Source organism: Ranitomeya variabilis, chromosome 1 (genome assembly GCF_051348905.1).
Source record: "Ranitomeya variabilis isolate aRanVar5 chromosome 1, aRanVar5.hap1, whole genome shotgun sequence".
Taxonomy (NCBI): domain Eukaryota; kingdom Metazoa; phylum Chordata; class Amphibia; order Anura; family Dendrobatidae; genus Ranitomeya; species Ranitomeya variabilis.
In genome coordinates this window covers 1162162011-1162185318 of record NC_135232.1, presented here as the reverse complement: position 1 = coordinate 1162185318, position 23308 = coordinate 1162162011, and the positions used below count along the sequence as shown (strand labels likewise).

Here is a 23308-nt window from a genome sequence, read left to right as displayed (position 1 = left end):
TCATCGCTCTCACGTGATCTCCCCTCATCGCTCTCACGTGATCTCCCCCCTCATCGCTCTCATGTGATCTCCCCTCATCGCTCTCATGTGATCCCCCCTCATCGCTCTCACGTGATCTCCCCTCATCGCTCTCACGTGATCTCCCCTCATCGCTCTCACGTGATGTCCCCTCATCGCTCCCACGTGATCTCCCCTCATCGCTCTCACGTGATCTCCCCTCATCGCTCTCACGTGATCTCCCCTCATCGCTCTCACGTGATCTCCCCTCATCGCTCTCACGTGATCTCCCCTCATCGCTCTCACGTGATCTCCCCTCATCGCTCTCACGTGATCTCCCCTCATCGCTCTCACGTGATCTCCCCTCATCGCTCTCACGTGATCTCCCCTCATCGCTCTCACGTGATCTCCCCTCATCGCTCTCACGTGATCTCCCCTCATCGCTCTCACGTGATCTCCCCTCATCGCTCTCACGTGATCTCCCCTCATCGCTACCACGTGATCCCCCTCATCGCTCCCACGTGATCTCCCCTCATCGCTCCCACGTGATCTCCCCTCATCGCTCCCACGTGATCTCCCCTCATCGCTCCCACGTGATCTCCCCTCATCGCTCTCATGTGATCTCCCCTCATCGCTCTCATGTGATCTCCCCTCATCGCTCTCATGTGATCTCCCCTCATCGCTCTCATGTGATCTCCCCTCATCGCTCTCATGTGATCCCCCCTCATCGCTCTCATGTGATCCCCCCTCATCGCTCTCATGTGATCCCCCCTCATCGCTCCCACGTGATCCCCCTCATCGCTCCCACGTGATCTCCCCTCATCGCTCCCACGTGATCCCCCTCATCGCTCCCACGTGATCCCCCTCATCGCTCTCATGTGATCCCCCCTCATCGCTCTCATGTGATCCCCCCTCATCGCTCTCATGTGATCCCCCCTCATCGCTCCTTTTTTTTCTGTCTTAGGTTTTTCTTGAAGTTTTTCCTAAAATGCAACCAGAACTGTCTGAAGAATGCCGGGAACCCGCGGGACATGAGGAGATTTCAGGTGAGACCCCGCGATACTCAAGTTTTCATGTTATCGTAAACCTTTGCCAGCGCTGATGACTACAACTCCCATCATCCCTACGTGTCCTCGTGTCGTCTCCTCTCTCCACGCGTCAATGGTTCATCACTGTAACTAAAATAGGAGAATACATTATTGGGGGCTCGTCCGGGAGGGGTCTGTGCAGATACCAGGAAGGGGATGTACTGCGACACCACACTGCAGTACCAGATGTGGCCATTAGGGTGTCATCCACCATTATTTACACTGCAGGCTGCACTTAGAGATGAGGGTGTATTACAGATCACTTTGTATTTACACTGCCAGCACCGTATTACTACTGTCTGATTCGCCACTCTTCCTGTGCGGTGCTGGAAGGGTTAAGGTGCTAGATGTGAGCAGAAACTTCAGCTATTTTCTCACAGCGGGGGGCTCGTCTGCTCATTAGGGGGCTTCTGAAAGATCTGATAATTATCACATCCGAACCTGATTAGCTGCCACTTCATTTACATTCCTGCGTGGAGGAGAAGCTGCATTTCTGCTCCTGCCAGGCCTGGTACCGGGGTCACCTGTGTGTGTGAGGACCCTCCACTGTGCCCCTGCCAGGCCTGGTATCGGGGTCACTTGTGTGTGTGAGGAGGACCCTCCACGGTGCCCCTGCCAGGCCTGGTACCGGGGTCACCTGTGTGTGTGATGAGGACCCTCCACTGTGCCCCTGCCAGGCCTGGTACCGGGGTCACCTGTGTGTGTGAGGAGGACCCTCCACTGTGCCCCTGCCAGGCCTGGTACCGGGGTCACCTGTGTGTGTGATGAGGACCCTCCACTGTGCCCCTGCCAGGCCTGATACCGGGGTCACCTGTGTGTGATGAGGACCCTCCACTGTGCCCCTGCCAGGCCTGGTACCGGGGTCACCTGTGTGTGTGATGAGGACCTGCCACTGTGCCCCTGCCAGGCCGGGTACCGGGGTCACCTGTGTATGTGAGGAGGACCCTCCACTGTGCCCCTGCCAGGCCTGGTACCGGGGTCACCTGTGTGTGATGAGGACCCTCCACTGTGCCCCTGCCAGGCCTGGTACCGGGGTCACCTGTGTGTGATGAGGACCCTCCACTGTGCCCCTGCCAGGCCTGGTACCGGGGTCACCTGTGTGTGTGATGAGGACCCTCCACTGTGCCCCTGCCAGGCCTGGTACCGGGGTCACCTGTGTGTGTGAGGAGGACCCTCCACTGTGCCCCTGCCAGGCCTGGTACCGGGGTCACCTGTGTGTGTGATGAGGACCCTCCACTGTGCCCCTGCCAGGCCTGGTACCGGGGTCACCTGTGTGTGTGAGGAGGACCCTCCACTGTGCCCCTGCCAGGCCTGGTACCGGGGTCACCTGTGTGTGTGAGGAGGACCCTCCACTGTGCCCCTGCCAGGCCGGGTACCGGGGTCACCTGTGTGTGATGAGGACCCTCCACTGTGCCCCTGCCAGGCCTGGTACCGGGGTCACCTGTGTGTGTGAGGAGGACCCTCCACTGTGCCCCTGCCAGGCCTGGTACCGGGGTCACCTGTGTGTGTGATGAGGACCCTCCACTGTGCCCCTGCCAGGCCTGGTACCGGGGTCACCTGTGTGTGTGAGGACCCTCCACTGTGCCCCTGCCAGGCCTGGTACCGGGGTCACCTGTGTGTGTGATGAGGACCCTCCACTGTGCCCCTGCCAGGCCGGGTACCGGGGTCACCTGTGTGTGTGATGAGGACCCTCCACTGTGCCCCTGCCAGGCCTGGTACCGGGGTCACCTGTGTGTGAGGAGGACCCTCCACTGTGCCCCTGCCAGGCCTGGTACCGGGGTCACCTGTGTGTGTGATGAGGACCCTCCACTGTGCCCCTGCCAGGCCTGGTACCGGGGTCACCTGTGTGTGTGAGGACCCTCCACTGTGCCCCTGCCAGGCCTGGTACCGGGGTCACCTGTGTGTGTGATGAGGACCCTCCACTGTGCCCCTGCCAGGCCGGGTACCGGGGTCACCTGTGTGTGTGATGAGGACCCTCCACTGTGCCCCTGCCAGGCCTGGTATCGGGGTCACTTGTGTGTGTGAGGAGGACCCTCCACTGTGCCCCTGCCAGGCCTGGTACCGGGGTCACCTGTGTGTGTGAGGAGGACCCTCCACTGTGCCCCTGCCAGGCCTGGTACCGGGGTCACCTGTGTGTGTGATGAGGACCCTCCACTGTGCCCCTGCCAGGCCTGGTACCGGGGTCACCTGTGTGTGAGGAGGACCCTCCACTGTGCCCCTGCCAGGCCTGGTACCGGGGTCACCTGTGTGTGAGGAGGACCCTCCACTGTGCCCCTGCCAGGCCTGGTACCGGGGTCACCTGTGTGTGTGAGGAGGACCCTCCACTGTGCCCCTGCCAGGCCTGGTACCGGGGTCACCTGTGTGTGTGATGAGGACCCTCCACTGTGCCCCTGCCAGGCCTGGTACCGGGGTCACCTGTGTGTGAGGAGGACCCTCCACTGTGCCCCTGCCAGGCCTGGTACCGGGGTCACCTGTGTGTGTGAGGAGGACCCTCCACTGTGCCCCTGCCAGGCCTGGTACCGGGGTCACCTGTGTGTGTGAGGAGGACCCTCCACTGTGCCCCTGCCAGGCCTGGTACCGGGGTCACCTGTGTGTGATGAGGACCCTCCACTGTGCCCCTGCCAGGCAGGCCGGGTACCGGGGTCACCTGTGTGTGATGAGGACCCTCCACTGTGCCCCTGCCAGGCCTGGTACCGGGGGTCACCTGTGTGTGATGAGGACCCTCCACTGTGCCCCTGCCAGGCCTGGTACCGGGGTCACCTGTGTGTGAGGAGGACCCTCCACTGTGCCCCTGCCAGGCCTGGTCCCGGGGTCACCTGTGTGTGTGAGGAGGACCCTCCACTGTGCCCCTGCCAGACCTGATACCGGGGTCACCTGTGTGTGATGAGGACCCTCCACTGTGCCCCTGCCAGGCCTGGTACCGGGGTCACCTGTGTGTGTGATGAGGACCTGCCACTGTGCCCCTGCCAGGCCGGGTACCGGGGTCACCTGTGTATGTGAGGAGGACCCTCCACTGTGCCCCTGCCAGGCCTGGTACTGGGGTCACCTGTGTGTGTGAGGAGGACCCTCCACTGTGCCCCTGCCAGGCCTGGTACCGGGGGTCACCTTTGTGTGATGAGGACCCTCCACTGTGCCCCTGCCAGGCCTGGTACCAGGGTCACCTGTGTGTGTGAGGAGGACCTGCTGCTGTGCCCCTGCCAGGCCTGGTACCGGGGTCACCTGTGTGTGTGAGGAGGACCCTCCACTGTGCCCCTGCCAGGCCTGGTACCGGGGTCACCTGTGTGTGATGAGGACCGTCCACTGTGCCCCTGCCAAGCCTGGTACCGGGGTCACCTGTGTGTGTGAGGAGGACCCTCCACTGTGCCCCTGCCAGGCCGGGTACCGGGGTCACCTGTGTGTGTGAGGAGGACCCTCCACTGTGCCCCTGCCAGGCCGGGAACCGGGGTCACCTGTGTGTGTGAGGAGGACCCTCCACTGTGCCCCTGCCAGGCCGGGAACCGGGGTCACCTGTGTGTGTGAGGAGGACCCTCCACTGTGCCCCTGCCAGGCCTGGTACCGGGGTCACCTGTGTGTGTGAGGACCCTCCACTGTGCCCCTGCCAGGCCTGGTACCGGGGTCACCTGTGTGTGATGAGGACCCTCCACTGTGCCCCTGCCAGGCCTGGTACCGGGTTTACCTGTGTGTGTGATGAGGACCCTCCACTGTGCCCCTGCCAGGCCTGGTACCGGGGTCACCTGTGTGTGTGATGAGGACCCTCCACTGTGCCCCTGCCAGGCCTGGTACCGGGTTTACCTGTGTGTGTGATGAGGACCCTCCACTGTGCCCCTGCCAGGCCTGGTACCGGGGTCACCTCTGTGTGTGATGAGGACCCTTCACTGTGCCCCTGCCAGGCCGGGTACCGGGGTCACCTGTGTGTGTGAGGAGGACCCTCCACTGTGCCCCGGCCAGGCCTGGAACCGGGGTCACCTGTGTGTGTGAGGACCCTCCACTGTGCCCCTGCCAGGCCTGGTACCGGGGGTCACCTGTGTGTGTGATGAGGACCCTCCACTGTGCCCCTGCCAGGCCTGGTACCGGGTTTACCTGTGTGTGTGATGAGGACCCTCCACTGTGCCCCTGCCAGGCCTGGTACCGGGGTCACCTGTGTGTGAGGAGGACCCTCCACTGTGCCCCTGTCAGGCCTGGTCCCGGGGTCACCTGTGTGTGTGAGGAGGACCCTCCACTGTGCCCCTGCCGGGCCGGGTACTGGGGTCACCTGTGTGTGTGATGAGGACCCTCCACTGTGCCCCGGCCAGGCCTGGTACCGGGGGTCACCTGTGTGTGTGAGGAGGACCCTCCACTGTGCCCCTGCCAGGCCGGGAACCGGGGTCACCTGTGTGTGTGAGGAGGACCCTCCACTGTGCCCCTGCCAGGCCGGGAACCGGGGTCACCTGTGTGTGTGAGGAGGACCCTCCACTGTGCCCCTGCCAGGCCTGGTACCGGGGTCACCTGTGTGTGTGAGGACCCTCCACTGTGCCCCTGCCAGGCCTGGTACCGGGGTCACCTGTGTGTGATGAGGACCCTCCACTGTGCCCCTGCCAGGCCTGGTACCGGGTTTACCTGTGTGTGTGATGAGGACCCTCCACTGTGCCCCTGCCAGGCCTGGTACCGGGGTCACCTGTGTGTGTGATGAGGACCCTCCACTGTGCCCCTGCCAGGCCTGGTACCGGGTTTACCTGTGTGTGTGATGAGGACCCTCCACTGTGCCCCTGCCAGGCCTGGTACCGGGGTCACCTGTGTGTGTGATGAGGACCCTCCACTGTGCCCCTGCCAGGCCTGGTACCGGGGTCACCTGTGTGTGTGATGAGGACCCTCCACTGTGCCCCTGCCAGGCCTGGTACCGGGGTCACCTGTGTGTGATGAGGACCCTCCACTGTGCCCCTGCCAGGCCTGGTACCGGGTTTACCTGTGTGTGTGATGAGGACCCTCCACTGTGCCCCTGCCAGGCCTGGTACCGGGGTCACCTGTGTGTGTGATGAGGACCCTCCACTGTGCCCCGGCCAGGCCTGGTACCGGGTTTACCTGTGTGTGTGATGAGGACCCTCCACTGTGCCCCTGCCAGGCCTGGTACCGGGGTCACCTCTGTGTGTGATGAGGACCCTTCACTGTGCCCCTGCCAGGCCGGGTACCGGGGTCACCTGTGTGTGTGAGGAGGACCCTCCACTGTGCCCCGGCCAGGCCTGGAACCGGGGTCACCTGTGTGTGTGAGGACCCTCCACTGTGCCCCTGCCAGGCCTGGTACCGGGGGTCACCTGTGTGTGTGATGAGGACCCTCCACTGTGCCCCTGCCAGGCCTGGTACCGGGTTTACCTGTGTGTGTGATGAGGACCCTCCACTGTGCCCCTGCCAGGCCTGGTACCGGGGTCACCTGTGTGTGTGATGAGGACCCTCCACTGTGCCCCTGCCAGGCCTGGTACCGGGGTCACCTGTGTGTGAGGAGGACCCTCCACTGTGCCCCTGCCAGGCCTGGTACCGGGGTCACCTGTGTGTGAGGAGGACCCTCCACTGTGCCCCTGTCAGGCCTGGTCCCGGGGTCACCTGTGTGTGTGAGGAGGACCCGCCGCTGTGCCCCTGCCAGGCCGGGTACCGGGGTCACCTGTGTGTGTGAGGAGGACCCTCCACTGTGCCCCTGCCAGGCCGGGTACCGGGGTCACTTGTGTGTGTGATGTGGACCCTCCACTGTGCCCCTGCCAGGCCTGGTACTGGGGTCACTTGTGTGTGTGAGGAGGACCCTCCACTGTGCCCCTGCCAGGCCTGGTACCAGGGTCACCTGTGTGTGTGATGAGGACCCTCCACTGTGCCCCTGCCAGGCCTGGTACCGAGGTCACCTGTGTGTGTGAGGAGGACCCTCCACTGTGCCCCTGCCAAGCCTGATACCGGGGTCACCTGTGTGTGTGAGGACCCTCCACTGTGCCCCGGCCAGGCCTGGTACCGAGGTCACCTGTGTGTGTGAGGAGGACCCTCCACTGTGCCCCTGCCAAGCCTGATACCGGGGTCACCTGTGTGTGATGAGGACCCTCCACTGTGCCCCTGCCAGGCCTGGTACCGGGGTCACCTGTGTGTGTGAGGAGGACCCGCCACTGTGCCCCGGCCAGGCCTGGTACCGGGGTCACCTGTGTGTGAGATGAGGACCCTCCACTGTTCCCCTGCCAGGCCTGGTACCGGGGTCACCTGTGTGTGAGATGAGGACCCTCCACTGTGCCCCTGCCAGGCCTGGTACTGGGGTCACCTGTGTGTGTGAGGAGGACCCTCCACTGTGCCCCTGCCGGGCCGGGTACTGGGGTCACCTGTGTGTGTGATGAGGACCCTCCACTGTGCTCCTGCCAGGCCTGGTACTGGGGGTCACTTGTGTGTGTGAGGAGGACCCTCCACTGTGCCCCTGCCAGGCCTGGTACCGGGGTCACCTGTGTGTGTGATGTGGACCCTCCACGGTGCCCCTGCCAGGCCTGGTACCGGGGTCACCTGTGTGTGTGATGTGGACCCTCCACGGTGCCCCTGCCAGGCCTGGTACTGGGGTCACTTGTGTGTGTGATGAGGACCCTCCACTGTGCCCCTGCCAGGCCTGGTACCGGTGTCACCTGTGTGTGTGATGAGGACCTGCCACTGTGCCCCTGCCAGGCCTGGTACCGGGGTCACCTCTGTGTGATGAGGACCCTCCACTGTGCCCCTGCCAAGCCTGATACCGGGGTCACCTGTGTGTGATGAGGACCCTCCACTGTGCCCCTGCCAAGCCGGATACCGGGGTCACCTGTGTGTGTGAGGAGGACCTTCCACTGTGCCCCGGCCAGGCCTGGTACCTGGGGTCACCTGTGTGTGTGATGAGGACCCTCCACTGTGCCCCTGCCAGGCCTGGTACCGGGGTCACCTGTGTGTGATGAGGACCCTCCACTGTGCCCCTGCCAAGCCTGATACCGGGGTCACCTGTGTGTGATGATGAGGACCCTCCACTGTGCCCCAGCCAGGCCTGGTACCGGGGTCACCGGTGTGTGTGAGGAGGACCCTCCACTGTGCCCCTGCCAGGCCTGGTACCGGGGTCACCTGTGTGTGATGATGAGGACCTGCCACTGTGCCCCTGCCAAGCCTGGTACCGGGGTCACCTGTGTGTGTGAGGACCCTCCACTGTGCCTCGGCCAGACCTGATACCGGGGTCACCGGTGTGTGTGATGAGGACCCTCCACTGTGCCCCTGCCAGACCTGATACCGGGGTCACCGGTGTGTGTGATGAGGACCCTCCACTGTTCCCCTGCCAGGCCTGGTACCGGGGTCACCTGTGTGTGATGAGGACCCTCCACTGTGCCCCTGCCAGGCCTGATACCGGGGTCACCTGTGTGTGTGAGGAGGACCCTCCACTGTTCCCCTGCCAGGCCTGGTACCGGGGTCACCTGTATGTGTGAGGAGGACCCTCCACTGTTCCCCTGCCAGGCCTGGTACCGGGGTCACCTGTGTGTGTGAGGAGGACCCTCCACTGTGCCCCTGCCAGGCCTGGTACCGGGGTCACCTGTGTGTGTGATGAGGACCCTCCACTATGCCCCTGCCAAGCCTGGTACCGGGGTCACCTGTGTGTGTGAGGAGGACCCTCCACTGTGCCCCGGCCAGGCCTGGTACCGGGGTCACCTGTGTGTGTGAGGAGGACCCGCCACTGTGCCCCGGCCAGGCCTGGTACCGGGGGGCACCTGTGTGTGTGATGAGGACCCTCCACTGTGCCCCTGCCAGGCCTGGTACCGGGGTCACCTGTGTGTGTGAGGAGGACCCTCCACTGTGCCCCGGCCAGGCCTGGTACCGGGGTCACCTGTGTGTGTGAGGAGGACCCTCCACTGTGCCCCGGCCAGGCCTGGTACCGGGGGTCACCTGTATGTATGAGGAGGACCCGCCACTGTGCCCCGGCCAGGCCTGGTACCGGGGTTACCTGTGTGTGTGAGGAGGACCCGCCACTGTGCCCCGGCCAGGCCTGGTACCGGGGTTACCTGTGTGTGTGAGGAGGACCCTCCACTGTGCCCCGGCCAGGCCTGGTACCGGGGTCACTTGTTTGTGTGTGATGAGGACCCTCCACTGTGCCCCTGCCAAGCCTGGTACCGGAGTCACCTGTGTGTGTGATGAGGACCTGCTGCTTTGCCCCTGCCAGACCTGATACCGGGGTCACCTGTGTGTGATGAGGTCCCTCCACTGTGCCCCTGCCAGGCCTGGTACCGGGGTCACCTGTATGTGTGAGGAGGACCCTCCACTGTGCCCCTGCCAGGCCGGGTACCGGGGTCACCTGTGTGTGATGAGGACCCTCCACTGTGCCCCTGCCAGGCCTGGTACCGGGGTCACCTGTGTGTGATGAGGACCCGCCACTGTGCCCCGGCCAGGCCTGGTACCACGGTCACTCTAGGCCATCCATACATGGGAACCAGGATCCAAATAGATCCTCGCCCCTCGATGTCACTCCACCAACTCCCCCTAAGCACGTGGCTTATTGTCTTCCCTCACTGGGATCAGCTCCCTGAATAAGCCGAAGTGTTCACGTCCTCCCCCAAAGCTAACTGTGCATTAGTGGAGGTATTTTCCTCAGGCCAAACCCGTCACCTGGGACTGCCCCCTGTGGTGACGGTTCCGCTGCATCTACTGTCCCCATCCACACAATAATGACTGGGAGAACAATGGTTTGAGGCGCCTGAGTGTCACGGGTGTGTCAGATGCTACAGACAGTCGTTCTGCATTTGGCTGCAGAAGGTCTCGGTGTTTGGCATTACACGCCACCTTAATCCTTCTTACTGTTGGACCTAGTAGCAACATCCCTCCAGCTTTAATTGACACACCTGGACCTGGGTGTTTATAGACTCCCAGTCTGCTTCAGGAAGTTGCCGGTGATATTCACATTTTCCCCTTGTGAAGGCTTGGAGCTATAGCAGTTGGCTAACTTCCTCTCTGGTGCTGTTGGAGGACGTTTGGTGTTAACTCTCTGAGTCTGCTGAAGCGAAGTTGCTTCCCCCTTGTTTGCCTCCCTTTTTGTCTTTGGTGTAGAATGGGGACTGACCAGAGCTCACCCTCCCCCTTGCCTAATCAGGGCCTGGCTCTAGGGATACACAGGGCTTACGTTCCTGCTTGGCGATTGGTGTGGAACCTATATAGGGTCATTTAGGGCAGATAGGGTGCTATTAGATCTGCCTAGGGTCTCCACTCCCCCTTTCCCTAGCGTTTGGGCTTCCTTCACCTCGTCATCTTGTGTTGCACTTAGTCTTCCCACATTGTGCATGACATTATCAGAGGCCGTGCATATTTTAAAATTAACAAAATTAAACAAAAAGAAACAGACACATGTTTTTTTTGGTGTGTTTTGTCGGGTGTGTTTTTTTTCCTTTTCTCCCTTGGTTATGGATCCGGTTGCAGGACTAGCAGAGCTTCTGCGCTGTCTGTCTCTGGAGGTGAATGACCTCACCTATGAGGTTCAGCTGCAGCCACAGCTGATGTTGGGGTCTCTGCAGGTAGGCCGGTGCAGCCTGAACCCAGACTTGCCCTCCCAGACAGGTTTTCCAGAGGAAGAGATAAGTTTTTTGTGTTTAAAGAAGCTTGCAAACTTTATTCTCACTCCTCCGGAAATAAGGATCAACGAGTCGGTACTGTGATCTCTCTACTACAGGGAGATCCTGGGCCGTGGGATTCTCTTTGCCGCAGGATTCGGTTTGTCTCCACTCTGTGGAGGGATTTTTGGGGGGCTCTAGCCCTTATCTATGATGACCTTGACCGAGTCTCCTTGGTTTGAGTCCAGACTGCGTCGCCTTCAGCAGGTGAATCGGTCAGAGGAGACTAATTCCGCAGATGGGCACCTGATACTAAGTGGGATGACCCGGCTCTCAGAAGACAATTCCTTCAGGGCCTCACTGAACGGTTGAAGGATGCTTTGTTAGTGTATGCAACCTTGGAGGCCGCTATGTCATTGGCTATACGTGTTGATAGACACCTTTGGGATAGGTGGGTAAGACCACCCTCTCCGCAGCCTCTTTTTTGGGGTATTGCTCATTTGCCAGGAGAGTGGTCTAGCGGTGAAGCAGTCCTGGGGGAGGTGGAGGAACCCTTTTAGAGACTATTGAAGCATGCCAAAAGTAAAAAAAAAAATGTTTGAACTTTTATTTTTTTTTTTTATATTTAATCTCCCCCTTTCACCTCATTCAAAATAAAAAAATAATTAAAAAAATCAAACTTACACATATTTGGTATCGCCGCGTTCAGAATCACCCAATCTATCAATAAAAGGAAAGGATTAACCTGATTGCTAAACGGCGTAGCGAGAAAAATAGTCAAAATGCCAGAATTACGTTTTTTTTGGTCGCTGCAACACTGCATTAAAATGTTTTAGCAGTCGATCAAAAGAACGTATCTGCACCAAAATTGTATCATTAAAAATGTCAGCTCGGCACACAAAAAATAAGCCCTCACCCGACCCCAGATCACAAAAAATGGAGACACTACGGGTAACGGAAAATAGCACAATTTTTTTTTTTTTTTTAACATAGTTTGGATTTTCTTTTTCACCACTTAGATAAAAAAGAACCTAGCCATGTTAGGCGTCTATGAACTCGTAATGACCTGGACAATCATAATGGCAGGTCAGTTTTAGCATTTAGTGAACCTAGCAAAAAGCCAAACAACAAACAAGTGTGGGACTGCACTTTTTTTGCAATTTCACCGGACTTAGAATATTTTTCCCGTTTTCTAGTACACGACATGGCAAAACCAATTGAGTCGTTCAAGAGCACAACTCGTCCCACAAAAAATCAGCCCTCACATGGCCATATTGACGGAAAAATAAAAAAAAGTTACGGCTCTGGGAAGAAGGGGAGAAAAAATGAAAACCTAAAACCAAAAATACCTCTGGTCATAAGGGTTTAAGGGATAACAAACTTTATGCCAAACTAGAAAAATGTGTTTTCGCCATCCAGGAGGTGCAGTTTTTGGGGTACCTGTTGTCATCTTCAGGTTTGTGGATGGATCCAGATGAGGTCCTTGCTGTCCTTGGTTGCGACGTCCTGAGAACCTGAAGTCTCTACAACAGTTTCTGGGCTTTACTCATTTTTACCGGAAATTCATCCGGAATTCATCAGTAATTGTGAATTGTGAAACCCCTTACTGACCTGACAAGGAAGGGGTCTGATTTTTCGACATGGTCGGATGCTGCCCTGCAGGCTTTTTCCTCCCTAAAGAGCTGTTTTGCCACGGCCCCAATACTCAGTCAACCCAACGGATGGACGGGATGGACGCCCCCGGGTAAATGGCGTCCATGCGCTTTCTTTTCTAAGAAATTGTCTTCGGCTTAGAGAAATTATGACGTGGGTAATGGGGAACTTTTGGCTATTAAATTGGCATTTGAAGAATGGCGACATTGGTTTGAGGGGGCTGTCTTCCCATTACTGTTACTACTGACCATAAGAGCCTCTCATATCTTCTGTCGGCTAAACGTCTCAGCCCTAGGCAAGCTAGATGGTCCCTATTTTTTACTAGGTTCAATTTTGTGGTCACTTTCTATCCAGGGGTCTAAAATGTCAAGGCCGATGCTTTGTCCCGGAGCTTCCCTGGTGGTGGTGACCATGAGTACCCTGCCCCGATTTTGCAGAAGGTTGTAGTCATTTCGGTATTGTACCCTGAGCTGGAGGATGAGGTGTTGGAGGCCCATGGGGATGCCCCAGCCTCCTGCCCTTCAGGAAGGTTATTTGTACCATCTAATCTAATTAGGGAACATCACAACTCTGTGCTTGCTGGCCATCCAGGTGGTAAGGCAACTGTGGACCTCATTTCTCGATGGTTTTAGCAACCGGGGTTGCATTGGGATGTGGTTGAACAGGTATATGCTTGCAGTGTTTGTGCGCGTTCTAAAGTATCACATACCCGTGCATCTGGTCCTCTTCTTCCACTGCCCATTGCTAGTAGGTCCATGGATTTTATTACTGAGTCACTGACCTACCAGTATTGGCAGGCAAGACTGTGATTTTGGTGGTTGTAGATAGCTTCAGTAAGATGGCTCATTTAGTCGCTTTACTGACACTTCCGAATGCAAAATTCTTGCTCCCGTGTTTATAAATGAGATTGTGAAGCTTCACGGAGCTCCCACCGATGTGATGTCAGATGGGGGGGCCCAGTTTGTTTCCAAGTTCTGGAGGGCGTTCTGTTCTTGACTGGGGGTGCAGCTGTCCTTTCCCTCTGCCTCCCATCCCATGTCGAATGGACAGACCGAGCGCATTGATCAAAATTTGAAGACTTACATCAGGTATTTTGTCTCCGAGAATCAGGGGGATTGAGCATCCTACTTACCGCTGGCAGAATTTGCTATTAATAATCAGGAGCTACCGGCAGGTCACCGTTCTTTGATGCATTCGGTTACCATCCATAATTTAGTACTTTTAGCGAGGGAGGGGCTTTGGGAGTTCCCCTCGTGTTGCACTTAGTCGTCCCATACTGTGTGTGACACTGAGACACTAATAATGGGGGGATCACTTGAGGGTGCTGAAGGTGGGGATCACGTGAGGGCAAAGAGGGAGAAATCACGTGATGTCGATGAGGGAGGGATCACGTGATGTCGATGAGGAGGGGATCACAGGAGGGCGATGATGGGAGGTCATGTGAGGGATCACATGATATCAATGGGGGGGATTACGTGAGGGTGATGACCGGGATCACGTGATGGCAATGAGGGGAGATCAGGTGAAGGTGATGAGAGGGATATCATCTGAGGGGGGATCATGTAACGGTGATGATGAAAGGTCACGTGAGGACGATGAAGAGGGTTTTCACGTGAGGGTAATGGGGGGGTCACATGATAGCGATATCACGTGAGAAGGTTATGACGTGAAGGCAATATTTTGTTAAAGCGATGGATCATGTGATGTCAATGAGGGGGGATCACGTGAGGGCGATTTCACATAAGGGCGATGAGTGGGATCATATGAGGGTGATGGGGTGATCATTTGAAGGCGATGGGGGAACACTTTAGGGTGATATCATGTGAGGGCGATGAGGGGAGATCACTTGAGGGCGATGAAGGGGGAACACGTGAGGGCGATGAGGGGAGATCGATCCCATGAGGGCGATGAGAGGGGACAATTAAGTGGGCATTCAGTGGGATGAACACTTGTCCATGCGGTTTTTCTGAAGATAACTGGGCCAGCGGACAAGAGCACCCAATGACCCTGTTGTGTCCACATGGCCACGCTCAAACCCAAATCTCCTTGCCTCCACTCTCCTTACTATGGCTGGGTTACCTGCTGCCTCCGACAGTCCTGTGATTTTGCATTCTGTCGAGGTTCCACAGTAGCTTGGAGCAGTTTCTCCATTGGGATTTCCGATTCTGACCCTTCTGGGCTGTAACTCTCGTGGAGGCTTCTTCCTGAGAGTGTGACTCAATAATCACAGGTGCTTCTTCAGCCCTCACCGGATCCTGGAGCCCGTGACCACGAACCAGCCCCTTAGTCCATCCTCTTTCAGGAACTGAACATGCAAAATAGACCCCTGCCGGAGGGAGCCGGCATTGATGTAGACCTCATGCCTGGTTTGTTTCTCTATGACGAAACTAAATCCTCTTCCACGGTTGTAATACATCACCGTCTCCTGGGTCATTCGTTGAGCTAATTTCTCCCCACTCGGACTGTCCAGTGGGAGTTGGAGTAGGAGTCAGTATAAAATTGACCGATTCAGACTCCTAAAATGTATAATAAATTTGGAAAAGTTCTAAAATGTCCTATATATGTCTGTACTGTCCCTGACACGAATTTGTGCTGCACTTTATGTACAGTAGTGACCAGTGCTGTGGACTCTGAGTCGAAGTTGGGAGTAAGGGAAATTGAGGAGTCGGATATTTGGCTTACCGACTCCACAGCCCTGCCAGTGGGGCCCGGATCCACTGCTTTTTTTCTTTTTAAGCCTTGACCACTCCTCATTCCACCTGGTTTGAGGGATAAGGGGTGTAGAGCCTGGGTTGGAATTTACCTCTGAGCAAAATGGGGTGGCCTTCAGGATGGGACCCTTCAACATGTGTGGGGAACCCACCGAACACTGGGCCAATAAGGCTTTAAGGCGTTCGGGTCATCTGCAGGCCAGAGACTGAGCCGGGGTGTCGGCCTCAGCCTCCGATTGTGAGACGAAGGATCTGGTGACCTTCTCCACCAAGCTGCCGAGCTTCACCTCTCCCTCCATTAAGGGTTAAGCCTCTGCCATTCACTGCGCCCCGGTCTTCCTCGATTGGGTACACCGTATCAGAGCCTGGTGTGCTCCATCCATGTTCTTCAGTTCGCCATGTCTTCTAGCTCTTGCTTCTTCCACCTACAACCCACAAATGGTGCTTTTTCTTCCATTTCCTGAGGCCAATTATGGCCCCAACTTTTTCTGGGTGATGTCATTTCTGACTCTTGATTCTCTTTGCTCATTTCTTTGAGCCACACCTTACAGGGTGGATTTTCATATTTATCTCACTCTACAGCTCTGACACTGCCCTCTGTAGGCGTACCTCTTGAAGGGCTGGACACCGCTTTGCGCTCTTTTTCTCCTTTTACGCTCACGGTGGGAGGGTAAAATCTTGCCATTTCGCTCCATTCCCTACCCTCTCCATCTTTCCTGTAACTCGAGTCTTCCCTGCACTGCATTGTTCCTTCAAGGGAACCTGTCACCCCCCCAGGCGTTTGTAACTAAAAGAGCCACCTTCTGCAGCACTAATGCTGCATTCTGACAAGGTGGCTCTTTTAGTTCGGGTCCCTGGCACTGCTGAAATAATAGGTTTTGAAATTTGTCCCTCATACCGTGAAATCTCCTGGGGGCAGGCCTTTTCCCCCGAATCCAGACGCCTCCCAGCCGTCAATCATGGCCTCGTGTGCTGGGCACCGCCTCCTCTTTCTTCATCAGCGTCCCTGGCGCCTGCAATGTAAGGTCAAAGGGCAGCGCAACTGCGCATGCCCGAAAAAAAAAATAACAGCTCCGGGGACGCTGATGAAGAAAGAGGAGGCGGCGCCTGGCGCGCAGAGGCCATGATTGATGGCTGGGAGGCGTCTGTATTCAGGGGGAAAGACCTGCCCTCTGGACGATTTCACGGTATGAGGGACAAATTTCAAAACCTATTAATTTCAGCAGTGCCAGGGACCCGAACTAAAAGAGCCACCTTGTTAGAATGCAGCATTAGTGCTGCACAAGGTGGCTCTTCTAGTTACAAATGCCTGGGGGGGTGACAGGTTCCCTTTCAGCTGCAAGACTCTTTCCTGATGACTACGCCAAGTGTAGTGAATGTGTGGGTCCTGGCAGGGTGTGTGGACTTGTGCTGTGAGGTCCTTACTCCCATTTAGGCCGCATGTAACTGATAGTGTAGGTTTGCCAGGACTAGATGTTCTACAGTTCAATGAAGATACATGCAATGCCGGCACTATATCCGGACACATGAGATACTGGCACCACACACATGAGATACCGACCCTGTACCTGGACTCATGAGTTGCCGACCCTATACCTGGATACATGCGATACCAACACTGTGCCCACATATACCCCCAGCTCTTTACCTGGATACATGTGACACCAGCACTGTACCCTGTGGAGACACAAGGGGTCGGTGGGTGCCCCGGTTCATTAGCTGAAACCGCATGGACCTGGAGTCATCCCACCACTTGCCCCTCTCCTTTTAACATGGGCATTATGCTACTCGGACAACACAGGGTGAGGGTAACAGTGTGACAATACTTTATTGAACCTCAAAACAGGCAGATAACACATAGAACGGTCCCAGCAAAATACCCAAGACGGTGTAAAATTACAAAGTCTCACCCTTCCGCTGACTCGCCGCGATTAGAGCAGCTGTTACTTCAGAACTTCCAGGGCCAACTACCTCACCTGTGGCACGCACAGAGAGAGAGGAGGTAACGACAAGTGTAGGAAGATGACAGTCCATTGTGGTACAAGGTCAGTTGACCGGAGGGTCACAAACTGGCTTCTCCAAGTAACTCCATGGAGCCAAGCGACCGGTGGGTCTCAATCCTGGCTTTCTCCAAATGTATCCATAGGTTCCAGGTGACCGGCAGGTCCCAACCTGGTTTTCACAATCCTATCCATGGGTCATCAATGGTCAATGGAGCAGATCTGTATTCTTCCAGCTGGGGCCGAGGTCCCCTAAACTGGCATCTTGTAGAATGTCAAATCTGTATCCCTCGTGATGGAGCCATGATGTCTTGGCTGCAGTCCTGTAGAGTCTTTGGATGGTTTGAATGTTTGGATGTCTTGGCTGAATCTCTAGCTTTATCTTTCTCTGGTCCTTTGGATGTCTGGATGTCTTGGTTGAATCTCTTCCTCTCTATACTGAGGCATATAACCTCTTTTTTCATTAACAAGTGTCCTTCATTCAGTATTTACAGGTAATGCTGATAAGATCAACTCGCATTGTTTATGTTATCTATTTCCATAGATGTTGCTCCTCTGTTTTGAATGCCAACAAACTGCCTGGCATGGACAATGTATAATTAGCTCATCAGCAAACATCACTAGTCATCAAGGATAAGAGCACAATATGTTATATCAAATGTCAACTTACAAGTCAATATTCCAGGCTTACACAAGCAAAAGTCTGTTTTCTTGAGCAACCAGGAACACGCAAATTCAAAAGCCAACATAACTCGTATAGACAACAGTCTATTCTTCCTGGCTTGCTAAAAATAGATGTCTGGTTAATTAAGATACAATTCTGTGTCTTCACATACCTGGATACATGCGATACCTGCACTGTGCCCGGATATACACCTATCTCTTTACCCGGATACATGCGATACCGGCACTGTGCCCGGATATACACCCACCTCTGTACCTGAATCCGCCATATACAGAAAAGTATGTGCCCCTAATAGACATTAATATGGAGTCGCACCTTTGCAGATGTAACTGTAAGGTCCGCGGCCGCCCCCCAATAGCAGCACATAGCATTATCCTCCTCCACCATCTGTACAGGGGGCACAATGCAGTCAGAGGGTAAAGTCCTCCTGGAATCACCAAACCCAGACTCCTCCATCAGATGCAGATAGAGAAGTGCGATCCGTCACTGCACAGAACACGTCTCCTCCAGAGTCCATTGGTGGCGCATTAACACCACTCCCTCCGACGCTCAGCATTGTGCTTGGTGATGTCGCCTTCATGGCTGAGTCATTGCTGTTCCTTTCACTTCTCCATAATATCACTCACAAGTGATGGGGGAAGATCCATGAGGGAGGAATCTCATGGACTGACTTGTTACTCCGATGGTCCTATTAGAGGACCGCACTGATATCAGGGAGCTCTGCACCACCGGCCGATCTGTCTGGTAGTGATGGCAGACAGGATGGCTGGGACCCCTGGGGTTATACACCGAGGGGCAGTGAGCCGGAGATCATACATCGGGGCAGAAGGGCTCGTTATACACTAGAGGGCTCTGGGACCAGACGTTATACACTGGGGGGCTCTGGGACCAGATGTTATACATTGGGGGGCTCTAGGACCAGATGTTATACATTGGGGGGCTCTAGGACCAGATGTTATTCATTGGGGGCTCTAGGACCAGATGCTAACTGGGACTAGATGTTATACACTGGGGGGCTCTGGGACCAGATGTTTTACACTGGGGGCTCTGGGACCAGATGTTTTACACTGGGGGGCTCTGGGACCAGATGTTTTACACTGGGGGCTCTGGGACCAGATGTTTTACACTGAGGGGGAACTGGGACCAGATGTTTTACACTGGGGGCTCTGGGACCAGACAATCACTGGGGGGCTCTGGGACTAGATGTTATACACTGGTTGGTTCTGGGACCAGATGTTTTACACTGAGGGGCTCTGGGACCAGACAATCACTGGGGGGCTCTGGGACTAGATGTTATACACTGGTTGGTTCTGGGACCAGATGTTATACACTGGGGGGCTCTGGGACCAGATGTTATACATTGGGGGGCTCTAGGACCAGACATACACTGGTTGGTTCTGGGACCAGATGTTATACACTGGGGGGCTCTGGGACCAGATGTTATACATTGGGGGGCTCTGGGACCAGATGTTTTACACTGGGGGGCTCTGGGACCAGATGTTATACATTGGGGGGCTCTGGGACCAGATGTTATACATTGGGGGGCTCTGGGACCAGATGTTTTACCCTGGGGGGGGGGGCGCTCTGGGACCAGATGTTATACACTGGGGGGCTCTGGGACCAGATGTTATACGTTGGGGGGCTCTAGGACCAGATGCTAACTGGGACTAGATGTTATACACTGAGGGCTCTGGGACCAGATGTTTTACACTGGGGGCTCTGGGACCAGATGTTTTACACTGGGGGGCTCTGGGACCAGATCTTACGCGTTGCGGGAGTCTCTGGGACCAGATGTTATACACTGGGGGCTCTGGGACCAGATGTTATATTATGTGGGGGGCTCTGGGGCAAGATGTTATACACTGGGGGGGGCTTTGGGACCAGAAAGTATGCACTGGGGGGCTCTAGAACCAGACCTTACACACTAGGGGGTCTGGGACCAGATGTTTTACACTCGGGGTGTAGTGCAGCATTGTCCATACCGTGCAGTAATAAGGCAGTGACCCAGGAAAGTTCAAAGCACACATGTTTTATGTCCAAAACCTGACACAAAACTAAAAGCACATGGTGTCTTCTGGATCACAGCTGGGGCGTCAAAACAGTCCATATCTGAGACCGGTTGCCGTGGGTGACTGCACCACTGTATCATGCTGAGGGGTGCCAGGTGCTCGCTTCTCTTGGCTGTGTTGACTGCACACATAAGCCGGATGTTGCAGAGCCACCTGCTCTGCCGCTTGCAAACGAACACTGACACACCCAACCCTTTACTGCAGGGTTTTTAAATGGAATCTGTGGCCATGGGCCACTTCTAAGACCTGGCTGGAGGGAGTGAACTGCCCCAATACCATCCTGTAGTTCGCTCCAAAAATAAAAGCCCATGCCGGTTTTTCTTAAATCTGCCTTGGGCAAACAGCTTGTCCAAGACCACACTCTTTTATTCTGCATTGCAACCACAGCTATACCTGTGACTGCAATGCACTCCCGCAGCCACAATACGCTTCTGTGCAGATCCTGGGGGGACACATAGCGACCCTCACATGTAACACCTGTCACTGCCTCACAGGGGGCTTTGGGACCAGATGCTTTACACTGGGGGGGCTTTGGGACCAGATGCTTTACACTGGGGGGGCTTTGGGTTCAGATGTTTTACACTGGGGAGGCTTTTTTTGACCAGATGTTTTATGCTGGGGGCCTTTGGGTCCAGATGTTATACATGGGGGGCTTTGGGACCAGATGTCTTACACTGGGGGCCTTTGGGTCCAGATGTTTTACGCTGGGGGCCTTTGGGACCAGATGTTTTACTTGGTGGGGGCCTTTAGGACCAGATGTTTTGCACTTGGGGGCTTTGGGACCAGATGTTTTGCACTTGGGGGCTTTGGGACCAGATGTTATACACAGGGAGAGGGGGGCTTTGGGACCAGATGTATTACACTGGGGGGCTTTGGGACCAGATGTTATACATGGGGGGCTTTGGGACCAGATGTTTTACACTGGGGCCTTTGGGTCCAGATGTTTTGCACTTGGGGGCTTTGGGACCAGATGTTTTACGCTGGGGGCCTTTGGGACGAGATGTTATACATGGGGGGCTTTGGGACCAGATGTTTTGCACTTGGGGGCTTTGGAACCAGATGTTATACACAGGGAGAGGGGGGCTTTGGGACCGGATGTTTTACGCTGGGGGCCTTTGGGACGAGATGCTATACATGGGGGGCTTTGGGACCAGATGTTTTACACTGGGGGCCTTTGGGTCCAGATTTTATACACTGGGGGGAAGGGGGGGGGCTTTGAGTATATAGCAGTATACAGTACATATTTCTTTCCTTGTGACGACCCTGTACGCTTCCCTTGCTTTGTATCGCAGGTCGTGGTCTCCACTACGGTGAATGTGGACGGACATGTCCTCGCTGTGTCAGACAACATGTTTGTACATAATAACTCAAAGCATGGACGCCGCGCCAGGAGACTTGACCCATCAGAAGGTGCGTCCGTGTATTCTGTGTATCATTACTGGGGTCGTAATTAAAGGGGTGGCCTCCTGGAAGCCCTCTGTCTGACCAGCTGGCTGTTATCCCAGGTTATACCGGCACACTGCACGTTCTTGGGTTGTCTCATAATCAAGATCACAATGGTGGGAATTACTGGACGATGATTATAGCCTCTTACGTCTCATATTTCCACATCTGTCTGCAGCAGCCACTCCCTGCATCAAGGCCGTCAGTCCTAGCGAGGGCTGGACCACCGGCGGGGCCACCGTCATCCTCATCGGAGATCACTTCTTTGATGGTCTGCAGGTGGTGTTTGGTACCATGCTGGTGTGGAGTGAGGTAAGAGATGACGCCAGTGTGTGACAGAGGTCTCTCATCACACATACTCTGGGGCAAGGGTGGGGGTCTCTCATCACACATACTCTGGGGCAAGGGTGGGGGTCTCACCACACATACTCCTGGGTCAGGATGGGGGTCTTTCATCACACATACTGGGGGAAAGGGTGGGGGTCTCTCATTACACGTACTCGGGGGGGGGGGGCAGGGCGGGGGTCTCTCATCACACATACTCGGGGTCAGTGTGGGGATCTTATCACACATATTGGGGTCACAGCGGGGGTCTCTCATCACACATACCCAAGAGTCAGGGCAGGGGTCTCTCATCACACATACTCTCTGGGGCCAGGGTGGGCGTCCTCATCGCACATACTCCTGGGTCAGGATGGGGGTCTCTCATCACATGTACTCGGGGGCAAGGGTGCGGGTCTCATCACACATAGCCGGGGGTCAGGGTGGGGGTCTCTCATTACACATACTCGGGGTCAGTGAGGGGATCTTATCACACATATTGGGGTCACAGCGGGGGTCTCTCATCACACATACTCGGGTCAGGGTGGGGGTCTTTCATCACACACACTCGGGAGTCAGGGTGGGGGTCCTCATCACACATACTCGGGGGTCTCATCACACATACTCGGGGGGTCAGGGCATGGGTCTTTGCTTGTAGCCCATCTACCAACTCGGCTTAGGGATATTTCCTTATGAATGGCTCCTCATGTATTCTTCCACATCATATAATGTCACATTAATAACTCAATAATTTGGGGGTCTCGGCTCTCCTCCTACTAAATGTTCTTCCGTCCTCTCCACAGCTGATCACCCCGCATGCTATCAGAGTACAGACGCCCCCCAGACACATTCCCGGGGTGGTGGAGGTCACCCTGTCCTACAAATCCAAGCACTTCTGTAAAGGCGCCCCAGGGCGATTTGTCTACACAGGTGAGAAATGGTTAATATTCTATATATCCGATATATAGAGCTGTCAGAAGTCTGAAGATGGCCACAAGGTTAGGTTCTCACACTTTGTGGCTTCAGTATTTTCGCTCTTTTACGGCCCAAAACTCCCAGATCTCATCCCAGTGATGACCTGCGGTCAATCCCCAAAAAGCACAAAAACGAAAAATAGTCATAACTCTGAGCTCTGGTGAGACAAGAACAGGCGGCCATAAGTCAGAATCTGCCCAGGAGCCGATATCCAGCTGCCGGGGGAAGGGCAGAAGATTGGAGAATAAGGGTCAGGAGTGCGGAGAATAAGGGGCCGGAGTGTGGAGAATAAGGGTCAGGAGTGTGGAGAATAAGGGTCAGGAGTGTGGAGAATAAGGGTCAGGAGTGTGGAGGTTAAGGGGCAGGAGTGTGGAGGATAAGGGTCGGGAGTGTGGGGGATAAGGGTCGGGAGTGTGGGGGATAAGGGTCGGGAGTGTGGGGGATAAGGGTCAGGAGTGTGGAGAATAAGGGGCGGGAGTGTGGAGAATAAGGGGCGGGAGTGTGGAGAATAAGGGTCGGGAGTGTGGAGAATAAGGGGCCGGAGTGCGGAGAATAAGGGGCCGGAGTGCGGAGAATAAGGGGCCGGAGTGCGGAGAATAAGGGTCAGGAGTGCGGAGAATAAGGGTCAGGAGTGTGGAGGTTAAGGGGCAGGAGTGTGGAGGATAAGGGTCAGGAGTGTGGAGGATAAGGGTCGGGAGTGTGGAGGATAAGGGTCGGGAGTGTGGGGGATAAGGGTCGGGAGTGTGGGGGATAAGGGTCGGGAGTGTGGGGGATAAGGGTCGGGAGTGTGGGGGATAAGGGTCGGGAGTGTGGGGGATAAGGGTCGGGAG

General features: G+C 55.9%; 1 protein-coding gene across 1 annotated transcript in view; it reads left to right on the top strand.

Annotated features, from left to right (window-relative positions):
* The window catches only part of LOC143793453 (transcription factor COE3-like), a 224458-nt gene that overhangs the window by 106151 nt on the left and 94999 nt on the right, over positions 1–23308 (top strand). The window contains exons 7-10 of the mRNA XM_077280435.1: positions 962–1043; positions 21032–21149; positions 21361–21494; positions 22307–22433. Coding sequence (XP_077136550.1) covers positions 962–1043; positions 21032–21149; positions 21361–21494; positions 22307–22433 — 461 coding nt within the window. The remainder of the gene's footprint in view (positions 1–961; positions 1044–21031; positions 21150–21360; positions 21495–22306; positions 22434–23308) is intronic.